The 20,856-nt window shown below is 36.0% G+C and overlaps 1 protein-coding gene across 8 annotated transcripts in view; it reads right to left on the bottom strand.

Moving 5' to 3' along the window:
- The window catches only part of CAMK2D (calcium/calmodulin dependent protein kinase II delta), a gene marked incomplete at its 3' end in the record, with an annotated part of 288,766 nt that overhangs the window by 156,496 nt on the left and 111,414 nt on the right, over nucleotides 1-20,856 (bottom strand). For all 8 annotated transcript variants that reach the window (XM_082611545.1, XM_082611548.1, XM_082611541.1 and 5 more), the window contains exon 4: nucleotides 4,374-4,428. In XM_082611545.1, the coding sequence (XP_082467671.1) occupies nucleotides 4,374-4,428 (55 nt within the window). The remainder of the gene's footprint in view (nucleotides 1-4,373; nucleotides 4,429-20,856) is intronic.

Below are 20,856 nucleotides of genomic sequence, written 5' to 3'. Positions count from 1 at the left end.
AGAGACATTAATAGCACAAACAAATATCATTGCTTCAGATATGATCCACTGTAATTAAAAATCTTATTTTGTTTTCACATGAAATGCTTTCTTTATATGTTCACCAATTACTAAGTGCTGAATTTTTTTTTAATGGTACACTTTAAAAATAAACTTTATTCTAAACAATGTGATTCTTATCATTCCCTCCATTTAGTGAGGAAATCTTACCTTTAAAAATCTATAATATTTAAAACATGGATATAAATAACTTGATGACTGTGGAAAAGCGGCATGGCATGGGAAGAAGGATGCCTCTTTTTTTTATATTTGGACTAACACTGAATTGTTTTTTGGAGCTGAAGGGGGTCAGAATATGCCCTGCCAAAATATGCCACTTTGGCATAAGGGTTATACTGAGCTAAAGGCAAGTGAGAATCAGCAAATACAGGAAGAATTCTCCACTTCATGCCCTTAATCTGCCTAAAAGCAGGACATAAATTTCCCTTTGAGGAAGGTGTCTGCTTCCATCTAAGCAATTCTTACCATCTAAGACAAGGAGTTGACACCCTGAGTCTAACTGCTTCTTTCAGTTTCACTTCTTTGCTGTGAGCTCATGTGCACATAAATATTAATAAAAATGTTGTGCCTTTTCTCCTGTTAATCACTATCTTTTCTTAGTTTAACTCACATGCCTTCATGCATTGAACATAAGAGGGTAGAGAAAAAATTTTTTCTCTCTGACTGAGCTGTGATTAAACCCAATTAGCCAAAGTGGAGAGGGAAGGAGGAGGGGCAAATTAGGGGTTTGGAATTAAGAGATACAAAGTACTATGTGTGAAATAGATAAGCAACAGGATCTATTGTATAACACAGGGAATTACAGCCATTATCTTTTTTTTTTTTTTTTTTTGCGGTACGCGGGCCTCTCACTGCTGTGGCCTCTCCCGTTGCAGAGCACAGGCTCCGGACGCGCAGGCTCAGCAGCCATGGCTCACGGGCCCAGCCGCTCCACGGCATATGGGATCCTCCCGGACCGGGGCACGAACCCGTGTCCCCTGCATTGGCAGGCGGACTCTCAACCACTGCATCACCAGGGAAGCCCCAGCCATTATCTTATAATCACTTTTAATGGAGTATAATCTATAAAAATACTGAATCACAATCTGTATATCTAAAACTAATATTGCAAATCAACTATGCTTCAATAAAAATAAATAAAATGAATACATTTTAAAAATAAATAAATTAAATTAAAAAATAAACCCAGTTCTGAATGGTGGTATAGGTAATGAGTATTAGCAAAAGTTTATTTTATTCTAGTATTCATCACAGCATGAAGGACATATCCCGATGTATAATGCCATACCTTTGACTATACTGTAAAAGAGATCTGACAAATTAGACCTATCAAGAAATCACAACATGTCTAAAAAAATGGAGTGGAGGTATTTCTCTCACTAAATAAAGAAAAAAAAAACACAAAAAAAACAAAACCCTGTGCTCTCAGCCCTGCACAGCAGTAAAGAGGCACTTCCCAGGGGTGTCAATTGGGGTTGAGTAGGAAATCTGGGCTTCTACCCCCACCGGTCAGTAATAAGATGGTACCTCCTCACCTCTGCCATTGTGGTATCAGAGGAGGACCGTTAAAAAGATGATTTAAATTAAATTCAGAGTCTCATAATACCCAAAATGTCCAGGATATAATACAAAATCACTCATCATAACAGGAACCAGGATAATCTCAATATGAATGAGAAAAAACAATGAACAGATATTAATACCAAGATGACAGTGCTGTTGGAATTACCTGACAGGTTTTTTAATCAGCCATAATAAAAATGCTTCAGTGAACAATTATGAACACATTTAAATGAAAAAAAAGTAGGAAGTCTCAACAAAGGAATAGAGGATACACCAAACAACCAAAAGTCAATGGTAGAACTGATAAAAATACAGTAACTAATAAAATTTTAAAAACTCAATCGATGAGCTCAACAGCAGAATGGAAAAAAACTGAGGAAAGGATAAGTGAACTTGAAGAGAGAATATAAATTACCCAATCTGAACAAAAGAAATAAAATAAATTTTTAAAAAACTGAACAGAGCCTAGGGACTTATGCAACTATAAAAAAAGATCTAACATTCATGTCATCAGGGTTCCAGAAGGAGAAGAGAAAGTGAGGCTGAAAAAGCAATCAAAGAAACAACGTCTAAAAATCTCCTAAGTTTGGCATAAATCTATATACTCAAGAGATTAAGTGAATATCAAATAAGATAAACTCTAAGAAATTCAGGGCAAGACACACTATAGTCAAACTTCTAAAAACAATAGACAAAGGTACATTTTTTTAAAGCAGCCAGGAGAAATAATACCTTATCTTTAGGGGATAAGCAATTAGAATGATAGAAGATTTCTCATGAAAAACAAAAGAATCCAGAAGGAATTGGCCCAACATTGAAAGAAAATTACTGTCAACCTAGAGTTTTATATCTAGCAAAAATATCCTTCTCAAATGAAGAGGAAATCAAGACAGCCTCAGAAAAGGAAAACAGAATCTGTTACTAGCACATCTATACTCTAAAAGAATGGCTACAGGAAATTCTTAAAGAAAGGAAATCATAAAAGAAGGAATGCTGGAACATCAAGAAGAAAGAACATTGGTAAAAGTAAAAATATGAGCTTTGAGAGAGACTTGAAAAGAAGAACTAGTACAACTTGGAGTGTTGCCAACCTACAGCCACATGAACAAGCCATGAATGGAATGTGACTGTGGAAAGAACCTTGTGCAGCAGGACTGTGCGTATCCAGAGATTTAGTCTCTATTCTCTAGCAAGTATGTGGATCACCAATATGGCAGACATGTTTGGTTACCTATCCAACAGGCAAGACTTCCCTTCCTGCCACAGATTGAATATATGATTGGTCAAAGCCAACTGCTATAATTTGATCCCCTTTACTATTACTTGGTTCAGACATGTGCATGAGAAGCAATTCTAAACAATAATTCATTATCAGCTATCTCCTGAGGGATTGCTGGGAAAGGTTTTCCCTATAAATAAAAATATATGCAATGGGATTAATGATTCCTTTTCTTCTGCCTTTGGAAGTCACTGTGATACCTGAAAATGGGGCAGCAAACTTGAGAACATTAAGGGGAACCTGAGGGTGAGGACAAACCCACATACTACAAAGAACACTGAGAAAGATGGAATGAACTTGGTTTCTTAATGACATCATTGGAGGGCTGAATTAAGCAAACTTAGTACTAACCTGTCATTAGACACATTTTACATGAAATAATATTTTTTTCTTATCTATTCCCGAAATATCACATTAAATGCTACAGAGAAGTCCATCATATGAATGTACTATAATTATGCAACTGATTCCATTATTGGATTTATAAGTTAGTTTTCCTTTTTTTTCCCACTATAAAGGACAATGCAATAAACAGCTTTCAGTATAAACTTTATCTGAATTTAGGGTAATACTTTCTCTGTACTTTGTTCTGAGAAGGAAAATTACTAAGTTAAATGAAATGGACATTTCTGATATGGAGTATCAATTTGATTTTCAGAAAGTGTATTCTTATTTAACTCCTAGCAGCAATGTGTATGGCCTGTCTCACTATATCCCATCCAGTCAGAGGGGATGCTGTGGACTGTTCCCCAAGAGCACTGTTTTCCCTTCATCCTTATTGATAGAACCTTGGTTTATAAATTCTGATTAGTCTAAGTCAATCTTGGTGACTCCATTCTCCTTGCCAGTGATTGGCGAGGGGTAGGCATGTGACTTAGCCCTGGCCAATGAGATGAAAAATGGGAGGCTTACTAGGTGAATTTTTCATTCTTAAAAAAAAAAGAGAGAGAGAGAGAGAGACAATGTCTTCCACTATAAATTACCATGTCTCCATGTAATAACTTGAACCATGCCAGTCTGAGAACAAAGCCAGTGAGCTGGGGTAAAAGATGGGAGTTTGGTGATGTTGTTGAACCCCTGAATTAACCAACCTCAAGGGTCCTTGAGCCTTCTTTTTATATAAGATAATAAGTTACAAACACTTCAAAAAAATTCAATGGAAAATTATGCTTATGTATAATCAGCCATCTTTGTACCCCAAGGTAAAACTGAGAACTACTTATGTTATCACAATGAACAATCCCAAAGGAAACAGAGTCATAACTATTTCCCTTATGAAGATTAACTTAAATTTTAAACAAACAATGCTGAGCATTCACCTCATTTCAAAAGAATTAGAGTTGAATGTAATTTGAAGAACATTTAAAAATATTATAGGGTCATTAATTTGGACTGTAACTTGGAGAAAAATCATCCTTAATTCAAGATATTCAAATAGACAGCAAAAATAAACAAAGTATGTTGTACTTACAAATCAAACACCAGGTAATGGAAGCCCTCTTCCGATATGCTGTCGTGAAGTCGCACTAAAACAAAAGAAAAAAGGAAAAAGAGAAGAAAGTTTGTGTTATATGTATGCCAACAATCAACATTAAGCCAAGACTTTTAATAGGCATCTGTCTCCTAAATTAAAATGTTAGCAACACTATTTTAGCTTCTGATGAGTCAGCATCCTTTATAGCAGGGCTTCGGTTCAGACAGACCCAAGGTTTAAGTTCTGGTTCTGATAATTATTAACTGTGTTATCTTAAGCAAATTAATTAACTTGTAATGATAACACTACTTATATTTTATAAAACGGTTGAGAATATTAAGTAAACAATACAAGTAAAATAATTTGCATATTGCCACGTGAAAACTAAATATAAGTCAATAATGGCTATATCTCCATATGTCCAAAGTTACCAGGCTCTAGCAATTCTTCTACTGAGAGTTTCTTCCTTGTCATTCCCTTTGCTATTATCCTAGTCCAGGTCTTAAGAGTCTAGTAAATGGACTCCATGCCTCTTACTCTCCCTTTTTTTCTGGGAAATTTCTATATAGCACTCTCTAGCCAGCCAAAACAGTTTTTATTATACTACCTCTAAGAGCAAGTCACCAAAATCTATTTACCAAATCATCAGCCAAAAATGTACAGCTAGAACTTTTAATAAAATAATCTACTTTAATAGATTTAGTATTAAGCATATTAACACTACTTTAGATTTTCCAGTGAGCTAAACGTTCAGTGATAACTAGCCAAAACCAAAGTTTGTCTCTGCTGAATTTAAAGTACTCACTGCTTACTGCAAAATAACCACACATGTAAAACTCACGTACTTTTTTTTTCTGCTATTTATTTTTGCCTAAGCCCCCTGACTCCCTTAGATCGTAAACTTCCTAAGTAACCAATCACACAGGGGGCCTTGGCCTTCATTGGGAGCAACGGAGGCCAAGAAAACCAACAAACTCATAGGACACAAATGCTTTTGAAAAGTCACCAAAAAAGGATCATGATTTCTACTATGACCTGTCCTTAGTACTTTCCCCATGCAGTGATGACCACCATATGGAAAATGTGGATTCAAAAGAACACTTAGATGGTCACAAAGGGAGTTTGTGACCACAAACTATAATCCACAAAGGGAGTTTGTAGTACCCATGACATTCCCAAGGTCACAGACATAATAGAATGACCATTCTTTACAATCCAATTCCATCCCCTTCAGATATCATCCTTGGCTCACTATTAAAATCTTTTCTGAATTCCCCTCCAGAAATTTCTCCAAAGTAGAGAAAGAGAGGCTTTTGCTTCACTTATAATTATGGATTATCATTTGTAAAATGTAAGTTTTCTATTACCATGAACATGAGAAGGGGGCCCATAATGCAGGCACCTGGGAGTGTGGCCACTGCAGCTCAGTCTGAGCTCCTCTATTCGTCTCTAGAGCACGCGGAATGTAAACACGCTGCAGCATCCCTTTCCTTATCTTATTTGTTTCTCATAGTGTCACCCTTGAATTATGGATGCAGCCTATTTTACTTTTATTAACAAACTCTAATACCTGTCCTTTCTTCAGGACACAGTGTTTCTTTCTCATCAACACTATCAAAGAGGAACCATATTTCATAAATCTTTGCATCCCTCATAGAGACTTGGCAAATAGTAGACAGTCTTTCATAAAATTGGTTTGAGCATTTACTATACCAGGTGCTAGGCATTCTTCCCACTTTTTAGACATTTTCATCAAAGCTCAGTATACTTATATATATATATATATATATATATATATATATATATATATGAAACAAAATGATTGCTATGCAAACAATTCTCCTGTAACTTTAATTGTGTGAAGGGTATTCTTCAATTTGCCAGTATCAGAGATCACATGTTTCATCCATAAATTCAGAGTGACACTAAAGATGAGGAGAGGGAGACTGCTGTGTGCTTACATTGTAGTCATGTGTTTAATTTGCCTGTTACCTTTGCTTAAACTTATGCCACAAAAGAAAATCAAAAGTTTAGCTCAATGATGAGTCTTCTGCTCAGTCATTCAGCACAGTAAGGAAAGCCAGATCATGGGTGATAACTCACTGGCTTTCTTATATGACACAGACTCACAGATATCTCATTGAGCAGCTGTAACACAACCTGTGTTTACATGAGTTCAAATAATGGTATGGCTACTTGAAGAATTCAGACAGTTACTCTGTGAAAATAAGGTGGATTTCCATGCTATCAAAGTTAAAATCAAAAGCAAAAATCACAACGTGAGCTGGAGGAAGTGACCACTTTTTTCTCACATTGTCTCAAGGTAAAATCTTCAATTGGAGATGAGATCTCAGGTTTTCAGATCAGAGTTATAGAGCTAAACAGAGGTGGATATTTCAGGTACAAGTGGAGAAGCAGTACTAATTTCTGGTTATATCTGGAATAAAATTTTCTTAGTTTGACCACCACTACCTTATTAATACTTGGAATTAACCATCATTTGGAAGTAAGTTATTTTTTGAACAAGTCAAGAGTTGCTCAAGCCTGATAATCAAACACATACATTGTTTGGGGTCAAAACCAGTTTCACAAAAGCATTTTGTCAGCAAGTACATTATAATGGTTAAAGATAAAAACCATCTGACCAAGTTCAATCCTTTTGCATCACACCATTCTAAAATAATCTCCACTATTTCTAACCAGCCATTTGACCAGGTAAGATTAATTCTGAATAAATTTTGTTATGATACAGTGGAAAAAAACTAGCATCATCTTTACTTGGGATAAATACATACACATTTTCATAAACCTAAACAGTATAACAGTTATCTAGGATAAACATTTAAATTCTAAGACATTAAGTATAAGATTTATAATGGGGAAAAAGGTGCTTCTGAGGCTAAAATATTTCCAAAGTTTAGCTGACCCAAGGCCTAATCCTTTTCCTCTCTCTCTTGAATGACAGAGTTAGTATAAATCCCTACAACTAAACATAGTAGGGCAATGCTGCCAGTGTTATCATAATACTAATGGATTAATTCATACAGAACAGATTGTATTGAATCCTCTAATCACTGATTCTCAGCTCTAAGCAATACTCCTGGTTATAAATAAGGTAGATTTTGCATTTTTAGTTGGCTTTGTTGCAAGGATTGAGATAGTTGGGTTTGATTTACATACTGCAATGCGAATATGGCAGCTTTTAAGTCAGATACTTTTTATATTCTTATCAGCAGTTAATTATATTTCACAGCTAGAGCAAGCATTAGCCAAGTTAGGCCATGCAATGTGCCAAGCCTTTGCAAAAGAGGGATGCCAAGGTTGAGTTCGTTTGTTAACTTAAATAATAAATAATAAATAAATAAATAAATAAATAAATAAATAAATATTTACTAGTTTCAGACATTATAACAGTCAAATGGCAACACTCTAGAGAGAAATTTCACCTCAACCATTACTCCTGGCTCTTTTGTGACAAAGCTGGTCATTTCTGGAGAGAAAACTTTTCAGATAGAAAACAAAGAAGCACTGAAAACCAAACTCAAAATAAAACTAACATTTCTAGAAAACCAAAGGTAAACTGTATAGATGCTCTGTTTTACTTAATCTCTATTTCTTATAACATGAGTAATACATTTAATAAAGCAACACCATTTGAAAAATCTCCCCAGTATAAAAATACTAATTTAGGTTGTGTGTATTTGAAAAATATATGCACTCTATTTCTTTGAAATATGAAGCCATGTATATATAGTTTATTTTATTTTAAATTAAGTAGAAAGATAAGCAGATAAAGATATATAGATATTTCTTTTGTTGTTATTGTTGTCAAAGTCGGTAGTATTATAGCATTTATATTTTGATTTTCTTTACTTAACAAGAAACTTTTAAAATTTGGGCATAAAAAGTTTGGAAATTTGACTTAGCTGTCTAAGGCAAACTGATCAGACACAGAAACTACAGTTTGTTCTAATTTTAGATATTTGAACACATAAATTTCTAAAGTTGCATAAGAGATACATATTTTGACAATATAATGAGTGATATGACCCATTAATAAATACCAAATAAGCCACTATCCACTACTCAAAAATGAAAATAGCTTTAGTACCAGAAATCAAAAAATTGTTTCAATAAAATTTCAAATATTTTTTCTGAAGTGACAAGAAAATCTTTGTAAACTTAATATTAATTAACATTAAATTATATGTAAAAGCAATTCATTGCTAATATGAAAAAGCTATTAAAGTTAAGAACTTTCTGAAAAAAGCAAACATAATTATTACATGAAAATTCAGTGGGGAATGCCACCCCTTTTAAAACTATTCTAAAAATACACAAAAAAAGCCACTGAAACACAAGATCAATCATGAAAGTCAAAGCATATCAACTCCATTGAACATGATCTCCATCCTTATTCTCAAATTATCACCTCATTTCCTGAAGCTAATCCTAAATCCAGTTTAGATTAGCTTCAATACCTACAGTATCAGGTTAGTAACAGGGCTGACTAGAAGAAATCACAATGTCTTCTAACAGTCCAGATCTATTTACAAGCTCATATTATTCAAAGGAGCTTCTGGCGGGTCAAAATATCTATTACTTGGGAGAATTACAATCTGGGAAGATGGCAAAAGTGAGGAGAAATGACTAATAACTGCAAACTATATGGCCACCACATAGTTTGACACTGATCACATGACACCAAAAGAACATGAGAGAACAATCAATTCTTTTGCATGAAAGTTATACATGACTAAATATAGAATTTCAGAGATGTTTAATGAAATAGACAAGTAAATGGATAGTTCTTTTAATAGCCTTTCCTGCTCATTTTTAATAAAATTATATATGTGACAGGAAATTACAGACTTATTTCTAAACCAAGTAATATCTAGAAATAGTCGTTTTCTTTGAAAAATAATTTGAGATTATCTTGTTGCACATTTTCACTTCTTGGAAAAGTTAGTATTCATTTCAAGTTTCCTTTATTTAAAAATTTTTTCCTCTTTCAATTCTGCATCAATATCATTTATTTTATGTATTTGAATAAATGATTCCAACTTTCTTCATTTTCTCTCTTCTTGCCATATCTTTCTGTTATTCCATTTTCTAATACTTATATAAAGCTAATCAGAGATTACTCATGGATATCCTTAAACAATAGGAATATCAAGAAAGGAAGAGAAGCAATTGTCATCAGATAACTTGCATATTAAAGAAATCTCTAGATGGTGCACTTTCACACTGTACTTTAATTATAAGGACCTAACAGAGCTTTGAGCTAATACCGTCCTTCTGTTGAGTTTATACAAAATGCACACACCTATCTACTATGTATTAAATGTGTAAGAGTGTCTGGTGAAGTAGACAAAAAAATGGCCATTTGTAGTTCCTCTGCTCTTACCTGAATAGCACCACTATAATACCCACTGTAGAATCCAGTACCATTTCACCACTCTGCCTCCTATAATCTGGGTCAAAAAGAAAAGCCCTATTGCTGATAACTGCCCACCAGCCTGCTGGGGTGGCTCCATATTTAACCAGCAAGAAACAAAGACAATAAATGATTAAAGTAGTACAGTACTTAACTACATTTGAAGATTAATCAAAAGCTATGTTATTTATGATAAACTAGGACTATCACACAGAAGGAGTCTGTATCATCCCAAAGAATGGACCAGATAAGGATCTTTTATTTAAAGTGCAGATCAAGGCAGTATTTAAAATAAGAATAAAATATACTGAAGTGCATTTCACATTTCAGGTAACCACTAAAGCTTTGGGAAACTTTTGTTTGAGTTTTATACATATATATTGCACACTTAAAAAAAATACTACAGATCACAGAAAAATGCTTGATAAGCACTGAGTCACATGATTCTATAAGAGGATCCTATAAGATCCTTTCCAACTCTAAGTTTCTACATTTCTATGTTTCTGGATGATTATAGCTAATAAAAAGTATGGGAAATAAACAATACATTTATTACCAATACAAGGTTGAATATAATCCCCTACATTTAGGACTTTTCCTTCTTCAACATTCCAACACATTTAAATTTAAAACATACTTCATTTTATTTTGGATCTGTTTTTAACAAATAACTAGAGAGAAAACTTAAAATGTTTATCTTGACAAATTAAAAATAAGTCCTTTTCAAAAAAATACTGGGCAGATGTGTTGCTTTTCTGACAACAGCCCTGGAGAACAGAATAAATAGAAAACTTATTAGATCATCCTCTCTTTGCAACTTACTACCACATTATCTTAACACTTGCAACTGAATTTTCCCTAGAGATACACCAGCCCAAATGCTCTCATCTTTCAAACCCCTTTCTGAAAATTCATTTCTTGCATAAAGTATTTTTCCAAACTTGATTCACTCCATAAGCAGGAAATAGGTGAGTTTAAAATTCTACTAAAATGTTTTAAAAATGCAATGTAAAACTGTATCCGTATTGTTATCTCAATATTTTTCAATAACTATTTTTATACTGAAAGTACTTAAAGATATCACTCTATTTCCTCTGGATAATATACACAAACATGAAGCACATGAAGAAGAACATACTCTAATCTTAGGCTCAAAATCGAGGAAAAACATAAAAGTTATTTATGAACTGATTCATGAGTTGGATATCATTGGAATAATAAAGGATATTAATATATATATATATAGCTACAGGCACTGGTATACTAGTCAGTGCCAGTAAGCACCAGGTAACTGGTGATATGATTTTTGGTTAAGCCCTCAATGGAACATTTAGTTCACCTAGGTCAGTGATTCTTTTTTTAAAGTAAAGAATAATTGCCCGTTTATCATGAAATCAAGGAAGTTATAATGAGTGCCAGACATCTCAATCATTTGGTGCATTTGTTTGCCTCATAGACGTCTCAAAGCAAACAAGCCCAAAGAACTCACAATCTTCTCCCTAAATCCTGCTCTATCCAGTGTCTTCCATATCTTTCCAGTTGCTCAGGATAAAAAACCTCAGTGTAATTTTGACTCTTTTCTCTGATGCTGAAAATCCAATCTGATAGCAAATCCTTCAAAATCCATAAGGAAAATTTTTTTTTCTAGGTTTCTACCCTGCCCCTCATTCTCCTTTTACCACAGCCGCCAGAATAATCCTGTTAAGACTAAAATCTGATTATTGCCCCTTTGCTCAGAACCCTCCAATGGCTCTCCAACTGCTTCTGAGTAAAAGCCAAAATCCTATTCATGGCCTATGAGGTCCCACAAAGTCCATCTCCATCCCCACCATTTATCTGCCTGGCGTCTCCTACCACCACTCTTCCCCTGGCTCACTGCACTCCATCCACACTGGCCTCTTTGTTGCTTCTGGAGAAAGAACTCGGGGCAAACTCCTGCCTCAGTCTTTGTACTTGCTTTCTTCTCTGCCTGGAACTCTTTTTCACCAGCTATGGTTCACTACCTCATCTCTTTCAAGTCCCTGCTCAGCTTTTCACCTGTTTTTGTAAATAAAAGTTTTACCGGAACACAACCATGTCAGTTTGTTGATATATTAAGGATGGAACTTTCAAGCTAGCACTGCAGTGTTTAGTAGCTGCAACAAAGACCTTATTGCCATGAAAATGAAAATATTTACTATTTGGCCCTTCACAGAAAAAGTCTGCTGACCCCTGGAGTAGAAGAAAAAATTGTTGAAAGGAAGAAGACAGCTTGTGAGAGGCCAGGATGTGACACAGACAATCTACATGACTAATTAAAGCCATCGACAGTGATGATTAGAAGTGGGGAAGGAGAGAACATAGTAAGTCAGCTCTTACATAATACAATAAATGAGTAGGGGTACCAAGACAATGGTGGGAAACTGTGGCCCTGAGTAGTATAGGATGTTGGAATCTGAGAAAATGTGTTCAAAGATGGGGTGGTGGAAAGATAGAGGTGGGGGACACTTAGGGAGGAGGTATTAACAGTGGTTATGTAAAAGCAGTGAAGAACAAGAAGACACCTGTGTACCACCAGGTTCAGGGTTATGTGGAGGACAAAGAAAACAGCCAGCACTGTCCAGTGCTATAGCACACTCAAGAGAAAGCCAGACTGCAGTTAGCACAAGAAGAAATGAACATTCAGAGACCACTGGGAGAACAGAGGGCACCCTGCAGAGATTATGACATAAGATTTTTTATTTTATAAATAACGGGAAAGGGAAAACTAATAAAAGGTGCTAAAAGTTGGCAATTTCCTCACAGTTTAGATATTAACCCAGTAGTTAATCAAATTGTTGAAGATTTTCTCTTTGATAGATTTTCATTTAGTTTTCTTTTTCAGAAGAGACATTTTTAAATACATTAATTTTTAAAGACCAAATTTAAGGAGTATGAGTTTCTGTCATTTTATTACTATCAAACTCCTAGAGGTTTCTAAATCCTATTAAAAATATTTATGCATATGTCCTGTATTTATAGCACCTAAATTCCTTACAGGACAATAGTTAATCTGATTTGATTCTTTCATATCATAACAATTTTAATATCTTCTTGCTCAGTTTTAATTAAGTTTTCTTCCTGGTTCTTGTTTGCCAGATAGGAACGTTGGAAAAAATGAATGAAGAAGATACATCTTTATTTATTTATTATTTTTTATTTTTTTGGAAGAAGGAAATTTATTTGACTAAGGTACATTGACAACTCAAATAGCCTTGAGATCGCATGAGGCCAATTTCATAAAGCCCTGCTGCTCCTTTTTTCTTATGGTGTTATCACTTGTAAAGAAGAAGATACATCTTTAAATTTGTTCTCAATGAAAACTACATGGCATTGATTCATTTTATTTTTTTATTTATTTTTTGATGGAAACTGATTCTGCCATCTCTACTCCTAAGCAAAATATTATGTCAAACTGACCTTTCAGTTTGACAAAATTAATAGATTAATAGAACAAATTAATAGATTAGTTAATTAAATTAACAAAAAATTAATAGATTCTTTAAATACATTTCAGATTTATTGGTAAATATTTTTACCTCTATAAACTTGACCACAGTCTTCAGTCAGAGACTCTAAGCCAATGGGATAAATGTTTAAGGAGCTTTATGAATGTTCTACCTAAGATTTTCAGGAAACAAAGTTCTTGGTAGAGGGGAGTAGTTCATTTCTTCGGTTATTCAGCTGATTTTCCTGAGTGCTACATGCTGGAGATATAACTGTCAAGAGGTCAGTGGTGATCCGGCCCTCATACAGTTTTCAGTCTTTGGGACAAAATCATCTTGCTAATTTTGTGACTCTTAATTCTAGATGATCAGAGTCCCAGCTAAAGCATATCCCAATAGTTACATTTTATGGTCATCTCACTACCCACAGCTATGGGAGCATATGAACATGTTACTATGTGGCAAACACATCTAAACAGGCCATTGGCTCTAACTAAATGCACTATAAAATGTCTTCATCTATATGGGGCTACTAAATCAGCAGTCATTACCCACTGACCAACTGATTTCATCAAACGTATTTCCCTGATTTTTCTTTTTTCCTGAATTAGCTTGCTATTGAGAAAATTTAACAAGTCGTTTAACCTAAAACATACATTTCCTAGTAAACATTAACTTAACATCTCCTGTGACTTACCAAATCCATAGCCACAAGGCAGCCATCATTTCAAATTGCAAATCTGATTTTATCACCCTTGCCCAGCTTAAAATTCTTCAATGGCTTCCTATTGATTTGATATTAAGGAGCAAACTCCTTGACATGACCCATTTATCATATAATTTATCACCCAAACTGGGACACTGTGAGAGTGAAAGAGGGTGATTAATGGTCACACCAGTAAACCAGGACAGCCCTGGAAAACAGGTTAGCCTGGCCTCCCACCCAGAAGTCTCCCTCTTCAACTTCCCTCCTTCTTGCCTCTAGCAACAGAGGTCCTCTTTGAGACTTGGTACGAGTTCCTTCCCGTAACAAGCCACATCTTCATTGTTAATACTGTTGCTTGGCATCCTCTTTCCTCCTCTCCAGGTTAACCCTCATCTATCCTTCAGAGTGTATTGGGTTGGCCAAAAAGTTTGGTTGTGTTTTTCCATACAAACAAACTTTTTGACCAGCCCAATATTTTCAACATCACCTCATCAGGGAAGCCCCCACTGGCTCCCAAATAAGCTCTCATAGCACTGCCCGTCTCTCCTTCATAGAACTGGTCACACCTGCAATGATGACTTTGATTGTGTGATCGTTTAACTAACATCATCTTTCCTGCTGAACAGATCCCCTCAGATGACTACAGTCATATGCTCCTAGGAAATACTTTCATAGCATCAGACACCTCTGTTAAGAATATATATATATATATACTCCAACCCTGAGAAAACCATAATTCAAAAAGAGTCATGTACCACATTGTTCATTGCAGCTCTATTTACAATAGCCAGGACACGGAAGCAACATAAGTGTCCATCGACAGATGAATGCATAAAGAAGATTTGGCACATATATACAATGGAATATTACTCAGCCATAAAAAGAAATGAAATTGAGTTATTTGTAGTGAGGTGGATGGACCTAGAGTCTGTCATACAGACTGAGGTAAGTCAGAAAGAGAAAAACAAATACCATATGCTAACACATAAAAAAATGGTTATGAAGAATCTAGGGGCAGGACAGGAATAGAGATGCAGATGTAGAGAATGGACTTGAGGACATGGGGATGGGGAAGGGTAAGCTGAGACGAAGTGAGAGAGTGTCATGGACTTATATATACTACCAAATGTAAAATAGATAGCTAGTGGGAGGCAGCTACATAGCACAGGGAGATCAGCTCGGTGCTCTGTGACCACCTAGAGGGGTGGGGTAGGAAGGGTGGGAGGGAGACACAAGAGGGAGGAGATATGGGGATATATGTATATGTATAGATGATTCACTTTGTTATAACGCAGAAACTAACACACCATTGTAAAGCAACTGTACTCCAATAAAGATGCTAAAAAAAAATAATATATATATACTCCAAATAGACAAAAGGACAAATACATGTTCCTTGAATATCATAATAGGACATTGTCTAACTGGCTCACCTAAGGATTATCTAATTCTCTAGGATAGTATCTTTGTTCTGATTTATTATTTATTATTTTTTAGGCCCTAATCAAAAGAGTCTGTCAACTCTGATCCATTGGCCCAATCAGGACAGCAGCCTGTTTTTGTACAGCCCATGAGCTAAAAATGTTTTTTTTATATTTTTAAGTGACTGTAAAAACAAAATAAAACAAAAACCAGATGATATTGGATAGAGAACTCACATGGCCCACAAAGCCTAAAATATCTACTACTGTACAGAAAAAGTTTGCCAACCTGTGGGTTAGGGTATTTCACTTGTACAAAATGGATGACAGTATGAATGATTCTTATCTGATAGGAATGCTAATGAGTGTTGTGATACGGTGATGGAAATGGATTTGCAAAGGTTATAGTTTTATATCCTGCAGAGCAATAATCATTTTAGTAATGTAGCAATCTCATTCCAGAATTCTTTCTTTCCATGACTATGTATACTTCTGTTACTCATCTGTTTCTGAATTAGCTTTGGCATACTGTTAGTTCCCTCACTGATTAAGTAAATCTCTGATACTATAGATAGAATATAATGCTTTAATTGATGTATAGTACCACATTATATGGATATACCACAATCTATTTAACCAGTCCCCTAAGGAAGGACATTTGGATTGTTTTCAATCTTTTGTGTTTCAGCCCTATTGCTTTCACTCACCTTCAGTGAGCTTCTCATTGTTATTAACTATAACAACACATGAACCAGGATTTTGAGGCCTTCTTTTGTTCAGAGGTAATTAACTGATAACCTGTTGTTTGTACTTTATCCTCCAGACAAGCAGGACTTCTTACTGTTCCCTAAGAAACTGACCCTATTTGACCTTTGAGACCCTAGAGCTCCCTTTCGTGGAATGTTACCTATTCCAGACTCTACTATGGAAACCCTATCTACCCTTTAAGCTCAAATGCCAGATGCTCCTGATGTGTGGACCTGACATGGACTCCCCTTCCTTTATTTTCTGTAGTCCTTTAATCCTCACTTCAGGTAAATTTAAGGAAAAGACAAAGTAAAAATTACCCATTGAAATAAAGATCTGAAACTTAATCAATCTTGAGTAAGTTTCATCATTTTGGAAGTAACACATCTTAAGAGCTGATACATAATCAGGAATAGAAAACCAGAAATTATATCAAACTTCCATACAGAGCCAGGGTGTACAATGGAAATACGGCTTGAATGTAACTGATGCAAAACAAAACAAAGCGGAATCTTTTCAATCACCTTGTAATATGTTTAGTATAAGATAATGATATTCTTGCAAATTGGTAAAAAAGAAATGGAGAATAAGAATTGTGGTTGTCCCTAAGTGCCTGAATCAGTTAAAATGAACATTCTTACTTACTTAAAAGACAAGTCAGCCATATCATTTTGCCCTGCCTTTATATATATTTAGCAACGTTCTGTTCTTCATGTGCTGTCTAATGTGAACTCTCACACAAATGAAACAACACACTGAGCAGTCAACAAGGTGTTGCCCCACGAGGTGGTGAGCTCCTTGAAATATGGTGCTGTATTTCTGCTCTCTGTATTCACTGTGACTAGCATATTCTGGCATATAGAAGAAACTGGGTAAATGCTTACACTAAAGGAATGAATGGATTATGGTATCAGTATATCAGTGGGTTGGTTTAGGCTAAGTCAGTCTCCTAAGCCATCTCTTGGAGAACGATATACTCACATATCTGTAATTACAAAATAAACATAAACTCAAACTTTGGACATGTGGTGACCCATAATCAAGACACAGGCATACTAAAATTTGCCAGGAAAGCTGACTTTCAACTTCCTACAAAAAAATTAACATCCTCTTAGCTATAATAATATTTAACAAATCCTGCCTTTTCCTAAAGTTTTTTGTATGTCCTTGATAAAAGCAAAATCTCTCTTATCTCCGACCAGGCACACGGAATAATGGGGAAGTGACCACCTGCCTAGTCGACCAGATGTCTGGCGATCAATGGAGCAGACACAGGAGTTGCAGCCAGATCTGACTTCTCTTCTAGTTATTTATATATGCCTTCTTTAACCATGGAATGTTGAAGGCATGGAGCAAGCACTCAATAAGTAGTTGTTAGTAATGAATTCATTTATTCTTTGAGTAAATATTTATTGTGTTCTTACTCTGTGCAAAGTATTGCAGGTACTAAGAAGGAAGCAGGAAACAAAATGTGCCTGACCTCACAAAGCTAATGTTCAAATGTGGGAAGACAGACCAATGTCAATCAAATAGGCAAATGTATATGTAAGAAAGTGGTAAGTGCTCTGAAAAACAATAAAGCAGAGTTAGGGGGAAGTAAGTACTAGGAAAGGGAGAGGGAGGGTATTTGGAAAAAGTTTCATGGATAAGGTGAATCTTGAGGGGAGGCCAGAGGAAATAAACAGAGCAAGCCATGGGGATGGCTCAGGTAAAATCAGTTGGAAGACAGAGGGAATACAAGACCCTAAGGTAAGACTATAATTGGTATGTTTGAGGAACTGTGCCTGGAGTAGAGGGAACAAGGGAAAGGGTACCAAGAGATGAAGTCAGAGGTGTGAGTATGAATGTGAGTATGTGTGTGGGTGAGGTGGGCGGGATATGGGGCTTTAGAGGAGGGTATTGTAAAGGGCTTTGGCTTTTCCTCTGAGCTACATGGGAGTTCACTGCAGGGTTGTGAGGAGTGGGTGACATGTCAAAACACTGTAAGGAAGCAAAGGCAGAAACATAGAGAAACTAATATAAAAAGCCAAGTGAAAGTTTCAGACGAGGAGTTTCAGACGAGGCTAGTGGCACTGAAGGTGCAGATGTGTTCAGACTCTGGACGTATTTTGAAAGTAGGTGCTGACAGGAGCCGCTGATAGATTAGCTGTGGGATGTGAGAGAAGGAGAGGAATCAAGTAGGACATCAAGGGTTTTGTTCTGAGTAACTGATATATTAGAATAGGTGCAGATGGAAGAGGAGCAGGTTGAAGAGATGGGAGTACATAGGAAATGCCAAACATACACCTAAATGGAGAAATCAATTGGGCAGTGGATAAATTCATTCTTTAGTAAATGAAGTTTACTCTCGGCTTACCTGAGTATAGCACATTAAAACTAGGTATCAGAACATTACATATAATGTTTAAGAATAAGGCTCTGGGGGCTTCCCTGGTGGCACAGTGGTTGCGAGTCCGCCTGGCGATGCAGGGGACGTGGGTTCGTGCCCCAGTCTGGGAAGATCCCACATGCCTCGGAGCGGCTGGGACCGTGAGCCATGGCCACTGAGCCTGCGCATCCAGAGCCTGTGCTCCACAAAGGGAGAGGCCACAACAGTGAGAGGTCCGCGTACCGCAAAAAAAAAAAAAAAAAAAAAAAGAATAAGGCTCTGAAGTCAGAATGTCTAGGCTCTAATCTGGGTTCTGTCACTTATTAACCTTTTGATCTTGGACACTTAATCTCTGTGTCTCAGTTTCTCAGCTGTAAAATGGGAATGATAAGGGGATCCTTCCATTGGCTTGTTGTGACAATTAAAGGAGATAGTATACATCTAAAGCTCAAAATAGGGCATGGTACATAAAAGGACTGGATGAATGCCATATATTACTGTTATCATTAAATTAAATGACTATAATTACTAAAGTAAAAGGAATGTTATGAAATGTTGTTTGAAATTTTGAATCAAATACTTTTGATAAATTAATTTGCATAACATTGTATGAAATAAATTCTCTAATACTTGTGGTTGGCACTAGGCAGTTACAGTAGGATGCATGACAATAGAGTTTCAGCAGATGGAAAGTCAGAGGAAGAAAAGTACCTGACTGAATCAGGAAGCTTTAGCCCAGGACCAACTATTAAACAGCTTTCTCTCCAATCTTGGCAAAGTACAGAATGGATCTGGACCTCCATTCTTCATATGCAAATTAGGAGGCTGGAGTTAGATGGGTCTTAGCTGTTTCCTTCAGCTAGAACAATCTACTAGCATCTAACTTTAAGAAATATTTCTCATAACACTGATTATACAAATGAAGAGTTAAGCTTTTTTTGTGGGGATTTGTAAAAAAAAAAAAATGTTTTTAAATAATAGGTTTATTGCTACCCATGAATAAGGCAGCAAATTATCACCTGGAAACTTTCCCTTATTTCTCTTAAATCATTAATTGCCAAAGGATGCTCTCTTTGAAACTAAAGGAAGTAGAAAAAATATATCAATACCTTTCAAATAGCTATGCTGTTAATTCTGTGTAGAAATGCATTCCGTTAAAAGTGATCCTTTCATTTCAAATCAGTTTTCCACAATTTTTCACTACAACAAATTTTAGATTGCTTAGTACGGTCAGTTCTCATTGTTTGCGGTAGGTATGTTTTACAAAGTTGCCACAAACATTGAGTTAGCGAATACTGAACCACTGCTCCTAGGGGAAATACAGGCTTAGCTTCCTGCAAGCTTCTAGTCACATTTTGGTCAGCGAATATATGACCTTTCTTTTTTTTTGCGGTACACGGGCCTCTCAGGCCTCTCCCGTTGCAGAGCACAGGCTCCGGACGCGCAGGTTCAGCGGCCATGGCTCACAGGCCCAGTCGCTCCGCAGCATGTGGGATCTTCCTGGACCGGGGCACGAACCCGTGTCCCCTGCATCGGCAAGCGGACTCTCAACCACTGCGCCACCAGGGAAGCCCATGACCTTTCTTTATGCATGTTTCCATTTAAAGACATCTTATTAAATACATATTACTGACTCACTAACATTGAACCCACAGCCAACAGCACTATAACTCATGCCTGAAAGCAGCTTCTCTACAAAGCTTATCTAATACATGCATTCTATCATATCTTCTCCATAAGGCACATCACAGCCTTTCTGAGCTTAGAAACACTAGACAGCACTTCAGCCCTATGCTTAGGGGCCATTTTAAACAGCAAAACCGGGCACTATTAAATAGAATGTGACAGGGACAATTGTTTTGAGTATAAGAGCTAACACAAGAAGACAGAGTGTCCCCTTGTCAGTCCTCAGCAGGGAATGCCCATGCATATTGGGTGGCTCCAACTCTTTGCTGCTCTACAGGTGTCTGTGAATGTCTGAGAATGAACACGAAAGCATTCCAAGTATTGACAGGATTACAAATAAATTTTAGCAAGCAGGTGAATTAACAGATGTGGAATATGCAAATAATGACTGACTGTGTTTATTTCCTTATGCAGCTTTAATTGATCATGGATCTCAGCTCTTTTATTATATTTATCTGCTCTCTAGAATTACAATTAAGTGTTATTAATAAACACAAATACTTAATTTTCAATGAGGAAATTAAACCTATGTAGTTAACCATTTATAAAGTAAAACTTTTTGAGATATCAGTTATCATCTGATCAATCTACTCTATAAGCTTACATTTTCCAGATACAATCTTCCTAAATATTTCATTCTTTATGTATAAT

Source organism: Mesoplodon mirus (genome assembly GCF_964341445.2).
Source record: "Mesoplodon mirus genome assembly, chromosome: 2".
Classification (NCBI taxonomy): domain Eukaryota; kingdom Metazoa; phylum Chordata; class Mammalia; order Artiodactyla; family Ziphiidae; genus Mesoplodon; species Mesoplodon mirus.
The sequence above is the reverse complement of the archived record's forward strand: the minus strand, read 5'-3'. Positions and strand labels throughout refer to the sequence as shown.